General features: G+C 35.1%; 2 protein-coding genes and 2 long non-coding RNA genes across 12 annotated transcripts; 2 read left to right on the plus strand and 2 right to left on the minus strand.

Moving 5' to 3' along the window:
* Nucleotides 1-736, minus strand: LOC138183762 (uncharacterized). The gene is made up of 3 exons (XR_011174141.1): nucleotides 646-736; nucleotides 262-544; nucleotides 1-184 (listed from the first exon to the last, which is right to left on the minus strand). It is a non-coding gene; the product is annotated as an uncharacterized LOC138183762 (long non-coding RNA).
* Nucleotides 475-7,831, plus strand: dmpd (F-box protein dampened). Of its 9 annotated transcripts, none has more exons than XM_069121113.1 (7): nucleotides 681-1,278; nucleotides 2,454-2,733; nucleotides 2,845-3,093; nucleotides 3,181-3,376; nucleotides 3,492-3,853; nucleotides 4,029-4,488; nucleotides 5,415-7,831. In XM_069121113.1, the coding sequence occupies exons 2-6, from the start codon at nucleotides 2,491-2,493 to the stop codon at nucleotides 4,470-4,472; spliced, it is 1,494 nt and encodes a 497-aa protein (XP_068977214.1). In that variant the 5' UTR covers nucleotides 681-1,278; nucleotides 2,454-2,490; the 3' UTR covers nucleotides 4,473-4,488; nucleotides 5,415-7,831. The 9 variants fall into 9 exon arrangements, with proteins under 9 accessions (XP_068977217.1, XP_068977214.1, XP_068977215.1 ...); XM_069121114.1 differs by having other exon boundaries at nucleotides 5,419-7,831; XM_069121121.1 differs by having other exon boundaries at nucleotides 4,029-4,234; nucleotides 4,271-7,831.
* A 218-nt stretch (nucleotides 7,832-8,049) lies between these two features.
* bigmax (helix-loop-helix-leucine zipper transcription factor bigmax) lies at nucleotides 8,050-10,620 on the plus strand. Its single transcript, XM_069121122.1, has 5 exons — nucleotides 8,050-8,394; nucleotides 8,614-8,760; nucleotides 8,845-9,224; nucleotides 9,318-9,431; nucleotides 9,512-10,620. The coding sequence occupies exons 1-5, from the start codon at nucleotides 8,358-8,360 to the stop codon at nucleotides 9,566-9,568; spliced, it is 735 nt and encodes a 244-aa protein (XP_068977223.1). The 5' UTR covers nucleotides 8,050-8,357; the 3' UTR covers nucleotides 9,569-10,620.
* Nucleotides 10,621-10,650: 30 nt separating this feature from the next.
* Nucleotides 10,651-19,703, minus strand: LOC138183763 (uncharacterized). Its single transcript, XR_011174142.1, has 3 exons — nucleotides 19,378-19,703; nucleotides 10,891-11,323; nucleotides 10,651-10,764 (listed from the first exon to the last, which is right to left on the minus strand). It is a non-coding gene; the product is annotated as an uncharacterized LOC138183763 (long non-coding RNA).
* Between the last annotated feature and the right edge of the window lie 427 nt (nucleotides 19,704-20,130).

Raw genomic sequence — 20,130 nt, forward strand, 5'->3', positions numbered from 1 at the left:
TATGACTTTCTGATCTATTTATTGCAAAGACAAAACTATATACCTAGAACAATTATTGACCAAAATTTAAACAACAAATTTTTTACCTTTTGTTTTTCTCTTCTTTACATTGTTATTAATAGTTTAATATTTACATAATGTTCGATATACATTAAATTAGGATGTTAATCATCTAAACGCATTCCTGTAAAAAGAAACAAAAGAAATTATTATTTACTGCATTTGAGCTTAGATCAATTATAATGTTTTAATAATACGTACGTTTCACTTCCAACATTAATCGAAATTCCAAATCGGATCACATAACCCTAGTTATGGGGCTGGCACCCTTTTCAAATTTAAATTACACGCTCTTTTCTTGATTGACGTAATCTATAATGTCGCTGGCGTAGCTTCGAAGATGAAAATTTTTACGCGTTTTTCTCCTGTACACGATGCTACTATAGGTATGGGTACATCTTTACCGCTTAGAGTGATCCTTATCTGCACAGATTGTGGAGTAGCCATTACAGTGCTGTTGGAATAGCGTGCGTTGCGAACTAGCCTGTCAGTCGACCAATCAAGAATCGTTCGTGTGTCGGTGGGTAAGTTTTCACGGAATGTGAGAAACCGTTGAACGAAGTGACGATACTACGGGACACACACATGTACATTTGGTCGCCGTCGTCGTCGCGATAGTCGTCATCGTCGACGTCGGCGTTGATTGTGCGCTGATCTTGATTGTAGCCATGCGAAACTAAGCTGATTCGCACCAATAGAACCAAACCATATACACATTAAAAAAAAAGAGAGAAAGTAAATAATAAAAATTTGTCTCGTTTAACCGAACCTTGTTTGCGAGCAAGACAGCTTCGTAAGATAGTGACATCGTTATCCTTTATTCTGGTATTTATAGACCCGAAGCCGATGTACTCGATGTTGATTTTCTGAAGGTGAAAGAGAGAAAACAGGTCCCGAGATAAGTAACGGAAAAGAAGCATTTCTTCTTCGCTGCACGCGCGGGCTTTTTTCCGGGTACGGATTATACGCGTGTGAGTGCGCCATAGTTACACGAGTTATATTCAATGTAAGACGGAAAGAGAGAGGTATATAGAAAAGCAGTAACGAACGAGAGTGATAGGGATACTTGAGACGAAACCAGAAAGCTTCGATAGTGAAACGAAGTGAGAACGAGAGCGTTAAAGCAGGGGTCGTGAGGAGAAGGAAGGGATCTCCGTCAAAATGTCGCTGAAAACACCAACGCGAATACAGTGATTGCTTTTCGTCGTTTAACAGGGGGTATGTGATCTTCCTCCACTTCGTTCGATTCATTCCTTTTCACATTCTCACGATGATCCTTCTTATTGGTTTACGTTTAAAAATACATACAATTTCCTCGACTATTTCATTGAAAGATAGAAAAGTCATAGATGCATCGATTGCGCACGGTCACCCGGTTTCCCTCTGTTTGTTTCCATCGGGCTTTGTATAACTTTGTCGTGACTGTGTGCATAACACGCAACGGCCATCTCGTTACAGTAGTGAGCATAGATATCTCCTGTTTATGCCTATCTACCTGTAATTTTCATTTCTTGGTTATCGTACATACAATTCGATCAAGATATTCGGCAGTCACACTCGTACCTCCGATGCACCAAGTACTCGTCCGTTGCTAAACTGGTCGCATACCATTCAGGTACCTTTTTCAATTCGTCAGTTTGATTCCTCTTGGAGGAGCTTCCAGTCCGATCTCGGGAATTTTAGTTTCCATTTTGTTTCAACTTTTTTCTTGAATTTTTTTGCTTTCACCTTTGCTAACGTTCGTTGTTTTTCGTCCTTTGAGAACCGATGAAAATAACCGAGGCATACGTGAATCTTCAAGACCCTAGGTTAAATTACAAATTTGTCTTTTCTCGCTATCACGTACATATTTCATCGTATCAAAATTTTACGTGTTTCTTTTAACACGATCGTTCTTGGTTATTTGGTTTTTTGGAATTTCTTCTGGGAAAGCATAAAACTGCACCAGCGGGAAATTTTGTTATATTTAGCGTTATAGAAAATAACATTTTTTCTCATGGTTGATTTAATATTATTCGAATTGATAATTTTTAGTAAGCTTGAGGAATTTTACAATTGAGCAATTGGTGTAAATAAATGAATGTCAGAATAAAATCTAATTGTTTATTCAATCAATGCAACTGTAGTGTTCTTTGAAAATACTGGAAGAATCTGTGCATGTATATGAGCATAATTTGTTTTGAAGTTAGTGATTTTTTAAGTGCAATTTATCTGTTAACAGGTATATTGTTTACAGTATCATTAACCATACTATCCTTTTATTACATTATGAATAAATTATTTTCTAACACCACTGAATTCAAATGGATATTCTCCTATCCTTTTTCTTTATATATTCTGATAATAATTTTTGTATAAAGATAATTTTTACTCATGATGAATTTTGATTTTAGATTTTGGTGGAGTTGATCAGCTAAAAGTACCAAAATTATGGTGTCAACTCGTCAGTCAAGTAGTATGGGTGGAAGTAATGGAGGTGGGCCGGCTGCTGAAGTTACAGATGTGAATTCATCCAGAAGACAACAATCTGTAGCAATGACTAGCTCATACACCGGAGCATCTGTTTCGGAGCCACCTCCTTATAGTAATTTAAACCTCCTTGATTTACCAGTTGAAATCCTTGATAAGATTTTTAGCTATTTGGATTATAATACAGTGGCTCATTTACGTCCTGTAAGTCAAAGTCATGGGATGAAATGGTTATATAACTTGTAAAATTTTATACACAATGTTTTCTTGATGTTTATAAGAAATATATGTTCATGTTACATTTATTTTTTGTAGGTTTGTCATCAGATGGATCGTGTTTGTGGATCGATATTGAATTCTACTTTTCAAAAGCTTCAGGCACAAATGTTGAATCGTTTTCAGGCAATTAAAGCACAGATGCCAAGGCGTGAATCTGCACGTCGTAATCATCCATTAGCTTGTGAATCAGATATTATTGAAACCCTTCATATGCGTCTTACCTTGCTCCAAATGAGTTTTGGAAAGCACATTGAACGTAAACATTGTTGTTTTTTTCCTGGAGAGGTAAATGAAGTTCTTCTTGCTAATTACAAGAACAAAAATATGCAATATACAAATTTATATAAGTTCCAATTTTTAATTATATTTCAGATTTTAGATGAAGTTAATCGTATTTTACATTATATAAGAGTTACTCCAAAATTAGCCAGACCATACAAAGTTACAGATGAGTTGTTTGATTTAAGTACTATGGCTATGGAGTACTTTAAAGAACGTATTGAACCAACATTACCAGAAATTCCCTACTTTGGAGCAGATTTCCTAGATCTTGCTGGGACGTTCTCCTGTGAGCAAACAACACAAATTTTAGGTTCCTTAAAACGAAATTAATGAATTATAAATTCAATAAAATTTTGCTTTTAATTGTACGTTTTTGTATACGATTTATTTAAATGTTACAGCTTCTACTAATGTGAACAAGCCATTCATGTGCCTAGACTCTGCACCTTTAGCTGTTGGAACTGGTAAATCAGGAAGCAATAGTGGAGGAGGTTCCCCTCCACACTCTTCAGATGATCCTGGTCTCTTAGAATCTAATGTGTCACCTCCACAATCGAATATGGTGTTACGAAAACGGATTCGTAAAATTAAACAAGGCATGAAGCGATATAATAGTCAACTAACATTAATGCGTAGAGATTTGAGGAGTTGCAAAGCAAAGATAGCAGAACAACAGAAACAGATTGTTGAATATGCTACACGTCTTGATGAAAACGACAAGAAGAACGAGGAAACCTCTCGTAAATTTAGCACACTCCTACAGGTATTTACTAAGGTACTCTTAGTACTTGTAAGAAATAACACACAACAGAAAAGATGTGCCAGTCTGGCTAAAAATATTAGTTGAACATATCTAACATCCAAAATGAAATTTCTAATCATTCGTATGTTTCTCTATTACTTCACAGTTTATGAAATTGTGATTGTATATTGCGTAGGAATTGAACAAGTGTAAAACAGAGCTTCAGTATTGGCGATCTAAGTCTCCGGCGATACCCGTATGTGTAGTCTGTGGGCAATCTGTGCTAGTCCCAACGGAGGATTTACAAGCTTTAACAAATCAAGGTGTATTGCCAGAAACGCTTGATGAAGGATTAGACTTCATTCCCATAGCGGATGCACAGAGCCTTACCGAAGTGGCACCACAACCACCAGTTACACAACAACCACCAGTTACACAACAACCACCAGTTACACAACAACCATCGTCACCACCACCGCCAGCGCCGCCACAACCAACCGTGGAAATGGCACCACCAAAGGCTCCTGTGCCTTCACTAATTTCAAAACGGAAATCCACCACAGAGGAAGCACCGAGTGACGCTGGAAAGAAACCTCGTCGTACTGCCAAGTCACGCCAGGTTAAACGCTCGAAGATATAAATCGATACTGATCATGGTACAAAAATATCTGTGTAAACATCTTTACTGGGTTCTTGAAAAAGGTTTTTCTATTTGGAGTAACATGTTCCTTTACGCTAGCGAGCGAATGATCTTACAAAGAGAGATACTGAGGCGCGATGCTAATTTTTCTATAAGCTTTTCCGTAATGATGGATTTTAAAATATTGAAATATAGTACTCGATTTTGCGGACAAATGATTAATATTTCCAGTTCTATCGTTACACAAAAGCTGATCGGAAAATCAGTGTTATACCTTGTGCCTCTCCTTGTTAGAAAAGTACAAAATTCTTTCCTGAACGTCCTGCATTTCGCGCAACGAGCCTCGTTTTGACAAATTCTAGCCATGTTGGTTACCGCGCGAAGGGAATTGACGCGATTAATTTTCCTATTTTATTACGGACGGATTTGTCACACACCGTGGCGTCTACAAATATTCTAAATGATAGCTGATCATTCGTGTCGTTCGTAAAGCAACAAGAGCGCTACTTTTTTCGAACCCGTTTAATTATTATTATTCTCGTGACGGTATATACAAGGAGAACGGAAGGGTTGAATTTTGCATAAAATGTTTATTTTACAATAATATCACGCTAATAGAGCAGATTAAATGTCATACGGCGACAAGCAAGAATTCACCTTCTGTATTCCTTGATTACAAATCATGCACTGATTTATTATTTACTTTCTAAACGTTTCTAACATAATTTTATTGTCGTAATATTTTGTCCTTAACAACTTAATTTAATACCTACTAGACAATACACAAGAACAAATACAGAAATGGAAAATTTGATAATCGAACAAAGGAAAAAATATATTCTTTCTATTCAAGTCGCGAAAATTCATCTTTCTGTGTAATTTACTATTTGTTGCAATTCTGAATTAAACAAAAATTATCAAATTTGATGAATTTTGTTTCAGGTAGGCAAGAGGATATTCTTGTCTTTGTAGAAATTTTTGTATAAAATTTCGAGTGGACATTAGACATGATTCTAGCAAATTTTGTTTCGCAATATCAATGAATAAGTACCTGAGAGGACTGAATGAGACTAGTTCACGCAGGTACTCCAAGTTCATCAATATTCATATCAATTTCTGTCTAATTTATCTAAGTCTGCTCAATTAAACAACAAAAAAAGGAAAAGAAAAGAAATAATTTTTCTATGAAAATGGTTTGTGCACCATGTTGTGTTATCAGTTCAAGCCTCAAAATGAATAGGGAAGTCAAAGGTTTTGAAAGTTGAATTGCTTTTGCATAATGACATGTGATATATCGATTTATGTTCTTTCTTGGCTGTTACAGCACGTACGTGTAATTAAAAAGATTAATTTAATAGAGCAGCTCACCCTAGATGAAATCAAAACATTTGTAATAATATGAAGTTTTGTGAGCCTTAAAAAAATACGAGGTTAGGGAGAAGGTGGAAATATGTTGAAATATCGTAATGGATGTTATTTTGTTTTCAACTCGCCATCGTTCAAACATGTGAGTTTCTTCACGAGATGGTGTATATTGCAATATTAATAGCGCTAGGAAATAATTTATAGGATCAATTATTTATAGGAAAATTATTATCTGATTATTTGTAAAACATTTTCCAAACATCAGTTTCTTAATTTATCAGTCATATCGATTAAAAAAGTAATTACAAATTTCACCCCACGTTCTTACAAAAAAGTGAAAAAATACAATGCCAGAGAAAGGAGTGAATGATTATTGAGATCAATAGTTATTAAATCAGATCAATAAAAAAGTTCGCGATTATGCAATTTCTTTTAAAGTCGGACGGACTACCGTGCGCGATGCTCGATGATCGGACTGCGTAGATTCAATTGATTAATATTATTTGCACCAATCCTAATTAATCTTAAAGAATTGTAGTTTGAAATATTGTGAGACATGTAGAGTCATGAATCATCAATTCATGATTCTAGTAATAAATATAAAGGATACTGATAATAAGTAAAAATGATACTTTATTATAAATATATAAATATATATATATGAGTGCGGTACTTGCCAGAATATGCATACCACACAGAACAGTTTAGTTTAAACTTTAATGGAACAATAAGATATAATAATTAATTAATGATGAAATAATTATCGAAATATATATAATTTTTTATCGATGTCGAAAATTAATTAGGAGAAAAAAAAGGTGGGAAAAAATGAACTTAACGAACGGACGGGATAACGAGTACGTCACGAACATGCATGTATGTGAGAAATTGTGCGAGAGAAATGTAAGCGCGCGTGATATATATATATATATTAAAAATACTAAATTCAAACTTAATGAGAATTTACGATGTGATGCTTTATCGATTTAACTGCGGGAAAGTGACCTTTATTCAAATAAAATACATGTAGGGCGTTTCTGGCTACGGAAGAAATGATTAAAAAAGAAAACTCAAGAAATGAAATAAAAATGAAAAAATGTGTGAATTTTACTTAATGTTATGTTGAATAGGATTGCGGGGGCGGGCGTAATTAAGTCACTGTGTCGGAAATTTCGAAATGCTTGCATTGTATGCTTATTATCGCGAATAGTAATACGTTTTGACGGATTAAATAGTAAGAGGAACGAAAAACGATAAAAAAGAAAAAAAAGAAGAGAAACACGAACGAATGAAAATATGAAAGAAAACTGTGTAACGAGAGTCACATTTTACGTGAATATAATCTAGGCCCCTGAATGTAACAGCATCCTGTATACGGTCTTCAAAAGAATTGTATTTATGAATCAATAACTAAATGTACTCCCACTGAAATATTTACACTTCCGATGATACACATTGCCAGTTTATGGTCTTAAAATAGTTTAACAGTCATCGGCTTTCCGACATTATCCGTCCCCGAACGATACAAATGTAGCGTTGTGTACTACATATATGAATCTACTAAGGATATACAATCGAATATAACAATGAATACACAATTTAGAGGTAGAATAATTTCCTAATTAGTAGTACTGTGCATTGTTAACAATGCGAGCACAGAAACGATAATTTGTCGATTTTCATTCATCATGATTAGAAAAATCCGAGGACCATGGTTTGTTTGCAGTATATCTGTGTATTAGCAGGTTGAATGGTCTCCGGGTCACAAGTACACAATAAGCAATTTACGAAGGAGAATACCATATACGTGTACTTTGAAAATTTACACATAGGAGGAGGAAGTGTATAGGAATATAATTGCCAGCGTTACGGCCCGAAACGTCGTACCGCCGAAAAAAAATGAGTTATCATAAATGATTTTACGTGTATTAAAGCGATTGTAAATATATATATTAGATACACCTTATAATAAACGTAATTTAACATAAAAAGAAGTACTCTTGTGAATGCTTTCTATTTTGATTATATATAAAAAGGAAAGAAATAGAGCAAAGATATTAAACTTGCTCCGATTGAAAGTTGATGGTTGACTGCTCCGATTGGTCTAATGCAACCTTGACTTTCATTTTCGTCTGCTAGGCAAGCACGTGGTTTCGTTTGACAGTTTGTACTATCTTTGTTTCGATAGGTGGCGACCCTGCTTGTTCCACTGTCGACTATTCTCTCAACAGTTGGATTTCCGTCGAAGATGGCAGTATCTACAGACAATAACGTTATCGTTACGAAATGATGTTTATTATGGAACCGTGATCGTGTTTCTGATAGACATAAGAAGTCTCTCGAAGTCAGTGTGTGTTCGTTAATGTGATAATTTATCGATCGAATCTTTATGGATATCCGTGATTTGTTACGATATATTTTTGGCATATCTTACTTGTTGCAACTGTGTTGTAACCTTCCCACGTGCGCGTTTTAATTACATTCGATTTCTTCCTTTCCAACAAATAACTCGTTGACACGATGGCAGATACATTGCACAAAGATAGATACGAAATCTGTGAGTGGAATCATAATTTATATCTTTAGTTTTATCAGTTTGTGCTTTACCACATTATCTTGCTTTCATTTGATATTATCTGATATTATACGTTATTGTTTAATGCTTTTAACGTATTATTTTCTGTTTTAAACGTTTTCTTATTCTAAAATGTAAGCGATTTGTTCCATATTGAAATGTAATATTGCAAATTATATTTGATGTATTTTATGGAAACAGCAAATTTAGCAATGCGCAGTGGAGGTAATATAGGAGGAGATAGCGATATGAAGCTGGAACCATCTAGTCCTACAGAAAAATATACTTTTTCCCGTTGCAGTAGTACTGGGTCAGTGAATACACCATCCTCATCTGCTCATAATACAGGTAACGAAGTAAAGAAATTTGTGAGAATAAACTATTTAAAATATAACAATAATTTACAAGTAAATTTAATGAAATTAATTGCAGAAGATGAAGATAGTGATAATAAAAATTCAACCATAAGTTACAAAGAACGCAGGAGAGAGGCTCATACACAGGCAGAACAGAAAAGGAGAGATGCTATCAAGAAGGGATATGATTCTCTTCAAGATTTGGTTCCTACTTGCCAACATACTGATTCTTCGGGTTATAAACTTTCCAAGGCTACCGTACTTCAAAAATCCATTGATTATATACAATTCTTGTTGCAACAAAAGAAAAAGCAGGAAGAAGAACGTAATGCATTAAGAAAAGAAGTTGTTGCCTTACGTATCATGCAAGCTAATTATGAGCAGATTGTGAAAGCTCACCAGACCCAACCAGGTCATGCAGAAATGCGAGTATCCGATGAAACCAAATTCCAAGTGGTAAGATTAAACTATACAATTTAATCATTCCATAAAATTAAGTTTTGAACTATTTTATCTTGAGAATACTTCACAATTTATTTATTGTTATAGTTTCAGGCAATCATGGATCGTTTGTTCCAAACATTCAATAATATTTCAGTAGCAAATTTTGCAGAATTATCTGGATGCGTATTCAGTTGGTTAGAGGAACATTGTAAACCTCAGGTAAGTAAATTATTTCTCAAATTATCGTCTTTCTGGTAATAAACATACAGCATTTAATAAACATAATTCAAATATTTCAGACTTTGCGCGAAGTAGTACTATCCGTACTCCAACAACTTAATAGCCAAATCAGCTAGTCGAATATATTATTAGACCATTTGTGATTGCACAATATTTCAAACCTAAAACATTTTCGCGGGTACTTAGACCAATTATTAAGTAGAGTTACCAGAAAGGATGGGAGTATGTGTGTTATATGCAATGCGGGTAGCATAATGATTGTGCGAGAAATACAAATAGAAATTTATTTTATATATTAATATTATAGATGTAGATACAGCCATATAATATGGCATGCCGTTTGTTGGTGACCAAACTATGTTAAATATTTTTAACAGAGATTTTTTATTACATGATGTTTGCTGCATATATATAATACACAATGTATGTATATACATATATAAATGTATTTGAATATGTACATAATACATTAATCTGCAACATAGCAGTTTGAAATAAAAATGAAATTATGTCCGTTTATACGTCGTATTTACAATCATTAATGAAAAACGTGAACGACATATTCTTTAAATGCTCCTATTTTCTGTTTGATTACTTTTCTCCTAAGATTATCGATTTACGTTCAAGAAGTTAATCCTTGATATAAATTTCATATCGCGTATAGTTTCTTTTGATTAAACTTTCTCAGATTCAGTAGGCATACTTTCTCCTTGCGTAATGTCGTTTAATAGCATTGCCTCCAATCTGGGTCTGTTAGGATCACCAGGTTCATGGTGAGGGCTCTGGGCACGTCTCCTTTTTGATCTGTCCTCTGGTCTACAGCAGAGATCTCGGAAGATACACGCGTAGCAGGCTAGCAATGCGCTCATCATCATTAAACCGCCAATTGCAAGAATCACCACTAAGAATATCGAAATTTCGTCCCCCATGTTATATTTCGGATAGTGTTTTGTTAGCTAACGTTTACACCATCTGCAACAGAAATTTATTCAAATCAAATTTTCATTAGAAAATATTATAGATTATTTTTTAATTTCTAAGGGCAATTATCACAACACAATCTTCAATGTTGTACTATCTAACTTTTAATATGAATACATATAACTCGTGACCTGATTTTCAATTCTTACGAATAAATCACCAGAGTTGGTCTGAAGAATTTAAATAATTTTCAGTGAAAATGAATTCGTAGGACGTTTGAATACATCACGATTTTTCTATAGGTAGCACGTGAGCAGAATAGTCATTCTTCACCACTGTTCTATTTGGTGTTCAATTCTTTGATATTGAATAGTTGAATCCAGAGCGTAGTCTATTAAAAAGAAAAGAAAAGAAATGATGCAATTAGCAACAAAACATTAAATCGTCCATCATATCGCAATTGCTTATCCTATGCTTTATCTGTTTTTTAGAAAAAGGAAAAGATTTGTATACATACATCGGACATATATATATAATATATAAAACAGACGAAAAAATATCCTCATATGGAAATCTGTCTTCTTCTTGAAAAAGGAGATTCCTGGGTACGAAACAAGAGGATCAATCCATGCTTCATATAATCCAATTTATTCCTGGATAGTCACGTACGTGCGAAAAATCGTTGAGTGGATTGCTCCCGTATGAGTGTTCCATATTGAGCGTAATTTAGAGGATGAAAAATCTCATACGGGCTGCGTATGTTTCTTATGAAACAATATCTTGTCTCTTATTGGCAGTATGATCGGTGAAAAACGATCAGAATATGTATATCTCTGAAGAAGCTTCCGTTGCAATTTCTCATTCTCGTCTTCGGAGAGGCAGCGATTTTATGATGAAACTCTTGCTTCGACTCAATAAAATCCTTATAATCACATTCGTTTTACAAGAACCTAACGAAGCGAGAGATCGTGCGATAAAAATCTGTCCAATATCGTTAATTCTAAAACATTTTCTGTTACAATCGGTCTTGCTATCGAAGTTTTGTCGTGCCGGCCGTATTAACGTTTTATGATGGATGAATAAATAATCATTGCAATTTGCGGATCTCCTTGCAGAAATATGTGTTTAATCTTCGCTCCAATAGATGCAGAAAACTTAAGAAAGACAGAGTTCCTTGGGGAGGATATCATTTTAATTCGAGCATCATACCTGTAATCTTTTCTTTTTTGTAAGAAAAAGCAGCGAATTACATCGGGCAAGTTCGTATTTACCTGCTATCAGCCTAGAAATAATCACGTACACGTGTTGTAATTTTCTTTTTGCTACGAGAAAGTTTTTAATGTATTGTACGTGTACTTCCTTTTTTCTTTTACTGTTCTTCTGGTTTAAACGAAAGTTCTTTTTTTTCTTTAAGTAAAGATTTCGTTTGCATTATTCCATAAACGAATTCTAGCAAGTAATATAACTTTCAGGGAGGAGGATACATTCATTCTTTAGAAAATGAACTTGACGTTACGTTAGTCATACACTTTCTCATGCGTGTTACTTCAAAGTTTGAGCATCCGACTGAGTCTTCCTTCGTTCTAAAGTTTCCGTGCCCTTTTATTCGCTTTACCTTCATGTTTTACAAAATCTCTTAATTTAATATCAAAGAAAAGTCTGTCGCTGAAACTTCGTACAAACTCTACTACATGCATCTAACATAGTCCTTGGAATAACCGGGAAATCGTATGTTCTAATATTCACGGAAAAATGTATTATTTACTGAAATTCAATCTCATTAACTGGTTCGATTTAATTGGTAACATTTTTTAATTTGCAGTGCGATTGGTTTTAAAGAAATGTTAAAGGATTTCTTAAATAATAGTAAAGTAGTAAAATAACAGATAATACGTGTAATTACTCAAACTATATAATTAATGATCTGACTTTTACCTAATTATAATAAAACACTACGAGCGATAAGAAATTAGCATGTAATTAATATTATTTTCTATCAGATTATTTAACAGTCCAGAGTATTTTGACTAAATTATTATTCTATACAGCGGAAAATAATAATATCGTTGGCGTCTGGAATTGAAATTATTTCTCGAAATTGCCTAGAAATGTAATTTCCTCATCACGTCGGTCAACCCGTATACAGCAGGACCACTATTTTGCAATTTCTGCTACTGCGAGTATGTTTATGCAGACAATTAATCGATTACTGTGTATTCATCGAATAATCGACGTACAAGGGAGCATGCTGTCTGTGGCTAGCGATTACACAGGTACAAAGCTGCAGTATAACTTCGGTCGTCGATAATAATTACCGTGATTTTCAATGCAGACCGGTCTGCCCCTATAGTATGATAATTATACGATAAAATATCTGACCCCATGTGTAATAACACATTTGGGCCCATTCCAATTCAGATCTTTTCATTATGACGTTAAAATGAATTATATAGAATCAACGCGTTAATTAAGATCTTGTGAATAATTCTGTACCAACTTATCACTTATTTATCGTTGTTGTTTTTCGATAACACAAGATAGCAGCTCGTTAAAATAACAAGAACGCGTATGTACGTAATTTTACGTTTCCTATCTTCATCTTTGCTCTTTAAAATACATAACGTGTAATTCTAAATACACTTAAGATATTTCATTAATTTACTTTGTTCATCAAGATACAGATATGTATTGCAAAATTTAGCTAACTATTACGACATAAATTTTGATCATTGCGCGAATACTAGGTGACCTATATTTCACTTCCTTTCAGAATTATTATAACGAGTAGTATTTACAGAGACAAAGTTGAAGACGCAAGGGAAGACACGAACGAGAACGTTTAAGCTTTTACAATGGTAACTATGATATTTAAAAAACGAATGAAAATTCTACATCAACCACGACGACACTCCACCTTATTTTCTTTTCATTACTAATTTTTCAAATCAAGGTTACAAAGAGAACTTTCAACTTTAAACACGTTTCAGCAAACACTTCTCCAAATTCTTAGAAGACCGATAGGAGAATAACAGAATAAAACGGACCATTAATGTAACAATCGCTATGGAGATTAATACGATACAGATGGAGAATGATTTAACTGGAATATAAATCATGTCGACCGGCAAATCTATTTCCGCTAATCCAGTCTGTTTTTCTTCAACTAATATTGCCTCGTAAATCAAAGTTAATACCAAGCTTTCCTCCGATAAATTAAGACGAATTCCGCCTGTAGCTGATAACTTTCTCGATGTTGGAAAAGGATAAAAATAAGAAAATGTCACGCACATGAGATCCAATGGAAAGTTCGTAATTTCGCGTTAAAGGTTTACTTCCGTCGAACTTTCTCGATAAATTCAGACCAATTTTAAATTAATCTCATCCTCATCGCAGTAAGATTGACGGTAACGTCACGATGAACCTTATCGTTAAACGTTGCTTTAATTAATTAGAACGGATTACACTCGTAGTTTACGTCGTCGCGTTCAGATCGCAGTTAGGAAATTTAACTCGTGGAATTATTGTCATATCTCATTAGTGACACCGCCGCAGTTCGCAAAGGATTTACATCGTTCGTTTACCCGCACGAAATCCTTCGTTCGTGAAATTTCAAACCAAATGTCTGGGATATTAAATCCCAGAGTTGTTCTCTGTTGCGAGTTCAACTTGTTACGTGAATACGAAAGCTTGTATATATATTACAATATATTATAATTATGTTATATTATATTTTAGTAAATATGTTAATAAGTAGTAATTATGTTATATTATATTTTAATAAGTATATTATACGAAATATTTTGGAATTTCATTAGCAACCCTGCGAGATGTTACGAGGCTCGATTATTTTTATGGTTATATTACAGTTTGAGACAGGTTTGAAAATGTATGTAGAAGCTACAAAATATTTAGTGCGAATATATATTTCCCACAGATTACAAAAATATTTCAACAGTCGATTATTTGTTACATTAATAAGCTTCGATACATTTTCAAATTGATTTCAAAGTTCACCGATATGATCATCACAGTCGCGTTTCATTCTGATCCCAATGAAATTTCGAAATGTTTTATGGAACAAGGAAGTCGCTGCGTGAAAAATGCGAGAACAAAGAAGGACAGTCGGTAATAGTTAACAATATCGGCAAAGTTTAAACAAGGACGCGGCATGTTTCGTGCTTGATATCATGCGGATTAAAAGCGAGGCAGGATGATACGAAGAAGGTGACTACACGATGTAATAACACGGAGAATGCATCATGTTAATGGAATAACGCGAGCAGATAAAATTTTCCGTCTCTCTGCGAACCTCTTATTTTGTCCGTGTTTTCACTGCGCTTCCGATCCTTGTCGCGCGTGAAATGTTTTCGCAGTTTAAATGGACGTTAAAAAGCTTCCGTCGTTCTCCTTCTAGTTCCTCTTCAATAGACGGATATCACGCGTTTATTCCGCGCATTAAAATACCTTTCATCGGATTAGAAAACTGTTCTCCACTTTTCTGTTTTGCTTCTTCCCGATGGATCCTCTATGGGTTTGATCAAATTTAGTTCAGCGGTCTACTTTCTCCAGAATTGAATTACACGTTACCATTTTTCCACATGCATACCGTGCTTCGTTAAATTTCAGTGTTTATCACATCCACTACGTTTCTCTGTGTTGTTACGCCTGTTCGTGTTTGTTTATATTTTTCGTTCTTTTTTTCGGGGAGGGAAAGAGATCGATTTTGTAACTTTCAGAGAATTTTTTGCAATTGTATATTCCGTGTTGTGCGACTGTTGTGTTGTATTTACGTGGATTTTATATTGTATATAATTCTTGAACAGTTTAATGATCTTATCGCGTAGAATATCATTGGAAGAGTAATTTTAATAATTGGAAAGTACGAGGTATTCGTATCGATCCTATCGGTAATTAAAATTTCGTTTGCTTATGAGCGTTCAATAAGAATTAATAATTCCTTACAATTTTGTTCGTTGGTTTAAAACCTGACAGACAATAATACTACGATGGACGAATAAAATGAAACTGAGAAACTGTAAATCGCACGCGTGTGATACGATATTCGCAGGAATATTTATGCAAAGATATTTCACCACATCGAAAATAAAATATATTCGTACGAATATATATTTTACATGCATACAAGCGTAGTAGCTGTTTGTCACGTTGTATTCTGAATTATTCTCCCGAACGATTAAACTATCGGTTAAACTATCCACCCTTTATGAACAGTTACTCCTATGTACGAGCCTATATAGCTGTAGCCTATATATTACTTAACAGCCAGCATTTACCATTCTGACATGCAAACCAGCTTCTATAACTCTAGCCTTCAAACGCAACAATAGCATTGTACCGTTGAAAAATTGTTTGCTTCGATATCCTCTATTATTTCGCCTGTAACGAAATAATGGTTAGCTTTCGTTTCTTTTTCCTTCTCGAAGCCACGATTAATTAAAGTTACGAAATATTCGGACGGCTGGCGAGACGGCTCTAACGTATCTGATTGTATTATTTGTAATTTATTTCTATAAGATAATAAATATTCGCGCGAGTTCGCGTTGCTTAATTTAAGAATATATTATAGCAGCGTAACGAGAATGCAAATATCGGCGATGTTTCAATTAAACTGACTGAAATGGGAGGGAAAATTTATAATCGGATTCGTAGTTTCGCTAACAAGTAGAAACGTATTGCAACAGGTCAGTGTAATCACCTTGAAAAGGTCCTCGTTAAAATTGGAAACAAAAAGCACGATATTTCTCTGTATTCTACGATAACTTGAATTCGAATTCTCGTTAACGAGATTCGATATTAACAACGGTATGTTGAATAAACAATTGTAATTTCACTTACGATTCCGTGGTTATCGTGATTGTTAATATAACAGTATAATTGGATTTTTCAGGCCATTTAATGAACGATTGTTCTTCGTTGTATTTTCAAGTACTTCTATTCGTAGAATTAACAGAATATAATGTTCGATACTTATTTACGTTATTAAGGATTACAATATCGTATATATTGTTTTCAGGGATACTAGTAATTATAGAGGCGATCAGTGTCACGTCCACCCCGTATTGAATTGTCTGAGTAGCAGACAGTTCTGTCAAGAACAATATTCTACGTAACGAGATCACGTGTATTTGCATTCTTTTGTATTCAGGCTGGCCAGATAAGGACCGTAATGAAATTCTTCCTTCTTTTTTCTTCCTTTGAAACTCAAGTCTCTCCTTGTCTTAACTCGCTTGTCGTTTCATGGACCGTGAATGCACAAAAAATTGCATTTTATATCTATCGTTACATTTCAAACGCATATAAAGAAACTAGAGAAAAATTAGAAGATCGAATTGCCTTTTTACGCTTTTGGAAGAAGAAGATGATCAACGAAGCTCGTCCTCGTTACGAATGTCTTGAATTAATACCAATACTACTATTAAATGGAGGATATTTCGAGGGGCACGATTAATCCCTAAATAAAAGATCAATTGTTTGTTGAACTAAATTACAACCAGATTCGATTTTAAGGACGATATATTCAGTAAATAATCGCAGTTTCAATAATAATTTTGTTATTGTCGCGATCGTTAATATAGTAGAATGGTCCATAATTTCGTACGTTCTTGTAATATATTAATTGTGCTATCTTTTCGAATGGACAAAGTAATATGTCACTTTGTAGCCTTTAAAACAGCATTAATTAGGCAGTAGGAGCGACAAAGAAAATTGCATAGTGTTTGAAGTTCTGCTTCCATTAGCGACGCGAAGGTATAGGAATTTTCAATTTTTCCATAGTCCTTCCCAAACAAATAATGAGATAGAATACAATTAATCAATCAAATGAAATATATAATATCAAAGAGTATAAATTGGAGGCTACAAAATGTTACAAAATGGCACATTACACGTGTTGGTTCCAAAAATAGTACAGAGAAATATATCGAAAAGACGTATTAAAACTTCTAAGCCATCCAGTAGTATAACCAAATTTTTCCAACGACACGATCAGAACGAAAACTTAAAAAATCAAAATATGCAAGCGATAAAACATATACGTGATACAGCCTTACATTTCTCGGGACGAGAACGTATCTCGAGACGTACAGATTCTCCTATTCAAATGCTGATTTCCTCTATAATCATCTATTTCTCTGATGTTGCACGAAGGATATTTTTTAAAATTCATTTTCTTCTCGTTTTTCGTCTTCGGAAGCGGAAACTTCTCGATTCAGTCGCTCGAGCCGTAACGATGTAACTCATCTGAAAATTTTCCAGTGACGCGGATCAGCAATTTCCAGCGTATCAGTCGCGAGGCTAGCCGTTGACGAGAAGCGTCTTTTCCTTTCCCGACGACCCGAGTACGACCATTTGCATGTAAATTTCTCCCACGAACTGGCGAGTAAACTCACCGACGAAATTGCGATACTCCGCCGCGTCATCCAGCGAGAGAATTTCATTCAATTCGTTGAAATATAGCAGCGTTGAACGCTGCTAGAAGGATCTCGACAGTCTCTAGCCGCCCAACCTCGTTTTCATTCTTTTGACCAGTTAGTTGTTCTTGACGAGTATACTCGTCATGAAAAATGTGATAATGTTTGCGTTACGACCAGCTCTGTCAGTAATAAAATTAAACAATACAACAGTGATTTTGTTACAACTTAATTCTTTTCAACATTTCGTTACAACAGTCACACGTGCTCTGTGCTTGACGAGTATACTCGTCGTCGCTTACTTTTTCCGAGACATTTTAGGTACAAATTTACATACTTTTCAAAGAGATCGCAACAACTAGTTGGTCATTTATCGTTTCCGTTTTGATAGGCGTCCCGGTGTACCTCGAAGACGCTTCAGGTTTTAACGATGCTCCGTTTCGTTTTCGTGGCACCGTTTCTAGTGTCGAGCAATATCGACGCCGACACCTGTTTCATTAATTACCGTTTTGACTTTCTCAACTCTCGAAAAGGTATCATCAGGGTGGTCAACGAACTCGAATGCATTTTATCGAGCGTTGGCGTAGCTTCCTTTACGACTGTGTGGTGAGAAAATGTAATGAGCCTTTCGTAATTGTAAGAGAGTCGGTGTGTGCGAATTAGAAAATTGTTTGGAAATTTGTTCTTGGAGTAACTTGTTCGATAGATTTGATCAGGAACTGGCAGGTTTCCTAGAAGTATTTTCAAAGAGAAGTTGCAAATAGTTTGGCAATTTAGATTTTACAAAGTCGAAGAAGAATTTTGATGTGCATATTCATAAAATTGTTATTTTCGTTTAGAAAGTTTGCTCGTTTCCGTCGAGTGACTCGTTCTCTAGATTTTACTGGAAGTCACTGCTTTTTGGAGGAAAAGGGAGAAGAAATGCTCGAAGATCGAAGATTCGTTTTGTCAAAAAGTAGCAAGAACTTAAGATCGATCGATCGTTATGTAACGATTGTATGTACGTAGCAAAGTAATTACATTTATTATGTCAACGCGCATTTAACAGGTAGTCAAGTTACCTGCAAACAGAAAATTACGTTTTATCGTGGAAATATTGATTTTAGACACCACTTTAATTAACCATATTTCACTCCTCTTAGCAACTATCGAGACTCTTTCAAGTTTCAACTAAACATTTACCCGTTAACGCTCCAGCACTCTAACTATAAATATATAACTGCGCACTGTTTTATATCCAACCAAAAATGCAGAAAAGAAGAAACAAAAAGAAAAGAAAGGAGCAAAGATGAATATTATCAAGATAAACCTTATCTCAAGCTCTTCCAAGCACGTATAACAAAACAAATTTTGCCTAAACCAAATTAATTCCTTTTGAAATTCTGTTTAATCTTTTCAAAATTACTTGACTCACCCCCTGCTGCCTATAAAAAAATCCGACCAGTAACCAACACGTGACCAACAACGATCGTGAACAACCAACGCTATAACCGATATGCCGATACAACAAGTAGCTACTTGAAAATCGCTCGAGCTAAACGTATCCACTCGAATTTCTCTCCCTATCAACTGACCTGTTACTCCGACAGATTCTTCATTCGTTCGCGTCGCGAGTGCGTATTTGAAACTTCGACCGCACTTCTTTCTCACTTTTCATCGGCGAGAAAATTTCCATCGTCACGTGTGTCGAGTTAGGTCTCTTCATGTTGTCCGTGGTGGAAAGCTCGCAGCGTTTACGCGAAGTCTTACAAAGTATCTCGCGAAAACGATTAGGGTGTCGAAGCCGGTGAAAGTTACTTTGGACGGTGAATCGTAGAAAAGTTTCGAGTCGTCGTCGTCGAGTGTTTCGGACACTCTCGTTCTTGATTGGAAGCCGAGCGACCGATGTTCACAGCACGAGAGTCGCGCGAGGACTGTCGGGCAGGACCGGTTTATCTTGCGCATCCTCACACTCACAGTTTCCGCCTCTGACACCCTCTGCGACCGTCTTCCTCCCTCAAGAGGAACACGCATAGCGATAGAATCTGAAACGATTCGTATATGCGACATGCTCTGGTAAAAAGGGTTTAAGATGCGAATAAATCGATTTTGATTCCATCGTGTCTTTTTTTCTTTACTGGTAAAAGTATGCTCTCAGTGCTAGCGAGACCAATCGCCATTTCCTCGAACAATTGTCATTCACTTTACAAGTCGCACCCATCTTTCACCCGGCAGCATGATAATTACGATTGTTTAATAAATGGTATTCGATATGTTCTACCTGGTAAACAACATTTAGTCGATTAAAATCTCGACCAGACTTGAACTCGTTGCAATTTCGATTTCAC

The sequence above is a fragment of the Bombus flavifrons genome, chromosome 10, assembly GCF_040668555.2.
Source record: "Bombus flavifrons isolate JBK064 chromosome 10, iyBomFlav1_principal, whole genome shotgun sequence".
Taxonomy (NCBI): domain Eukaryota; kingdom Metazoa; phylum Arthropoda; class Insecta; order Hymenoptera; family Apidae; genus Bombus; species Bombus flavifrons.

What these genes read in the sequence shown, in the direction of transcription:
- dmpd (XM_069121116.1), top strand. Translation starts at nt 2,491, where the DNA reads ATGGTGTCAACTCGTCAGTCAAGTAGTATGGGTGGAAGTAATGGAGGT. An exon ending in TCTTGCTGGGACGTTCTCCT is followed by an intron (nt 3,377 to 3,491) that starts GTGAGCAAACAA and finishes TAAATGTTACAG; the next exon opens with CTTCTACTAATGTGAACAAG. An exon ending in AATTTAGCACACTCCTACAG is followed by an intron (nt 3,854 to 4,028) that starts GTATTTACTAAG and finishes TATATTGCGTAG; the next exon opens with GAATTGAACAAGTGTAAAAC.
- bigmax (XM_069121122.1), top strand. Translation starts at nt 8,358, where the DNA reads ATGGCAGATACATTGCACAAAGATAGATACGAAATCT. An exon ending in CAAAGATAGATACGAAATCT is followed by an intron (nt 8,395 to 8,613) that starts GTGAGTGGAATC and finishes TTATGGAAACAG; the next exon opens with CAAATTTAGCAATGCGCAGT. An exon ending in ATGAAACCAAATTCCAAGTG is followed by an intron (nt 9,225 to 9,317) that starts GTAAGATTAAAC and finishes TTATTGTTATAG; the next exon opens with TTTCAGGCAATCATGGATCG.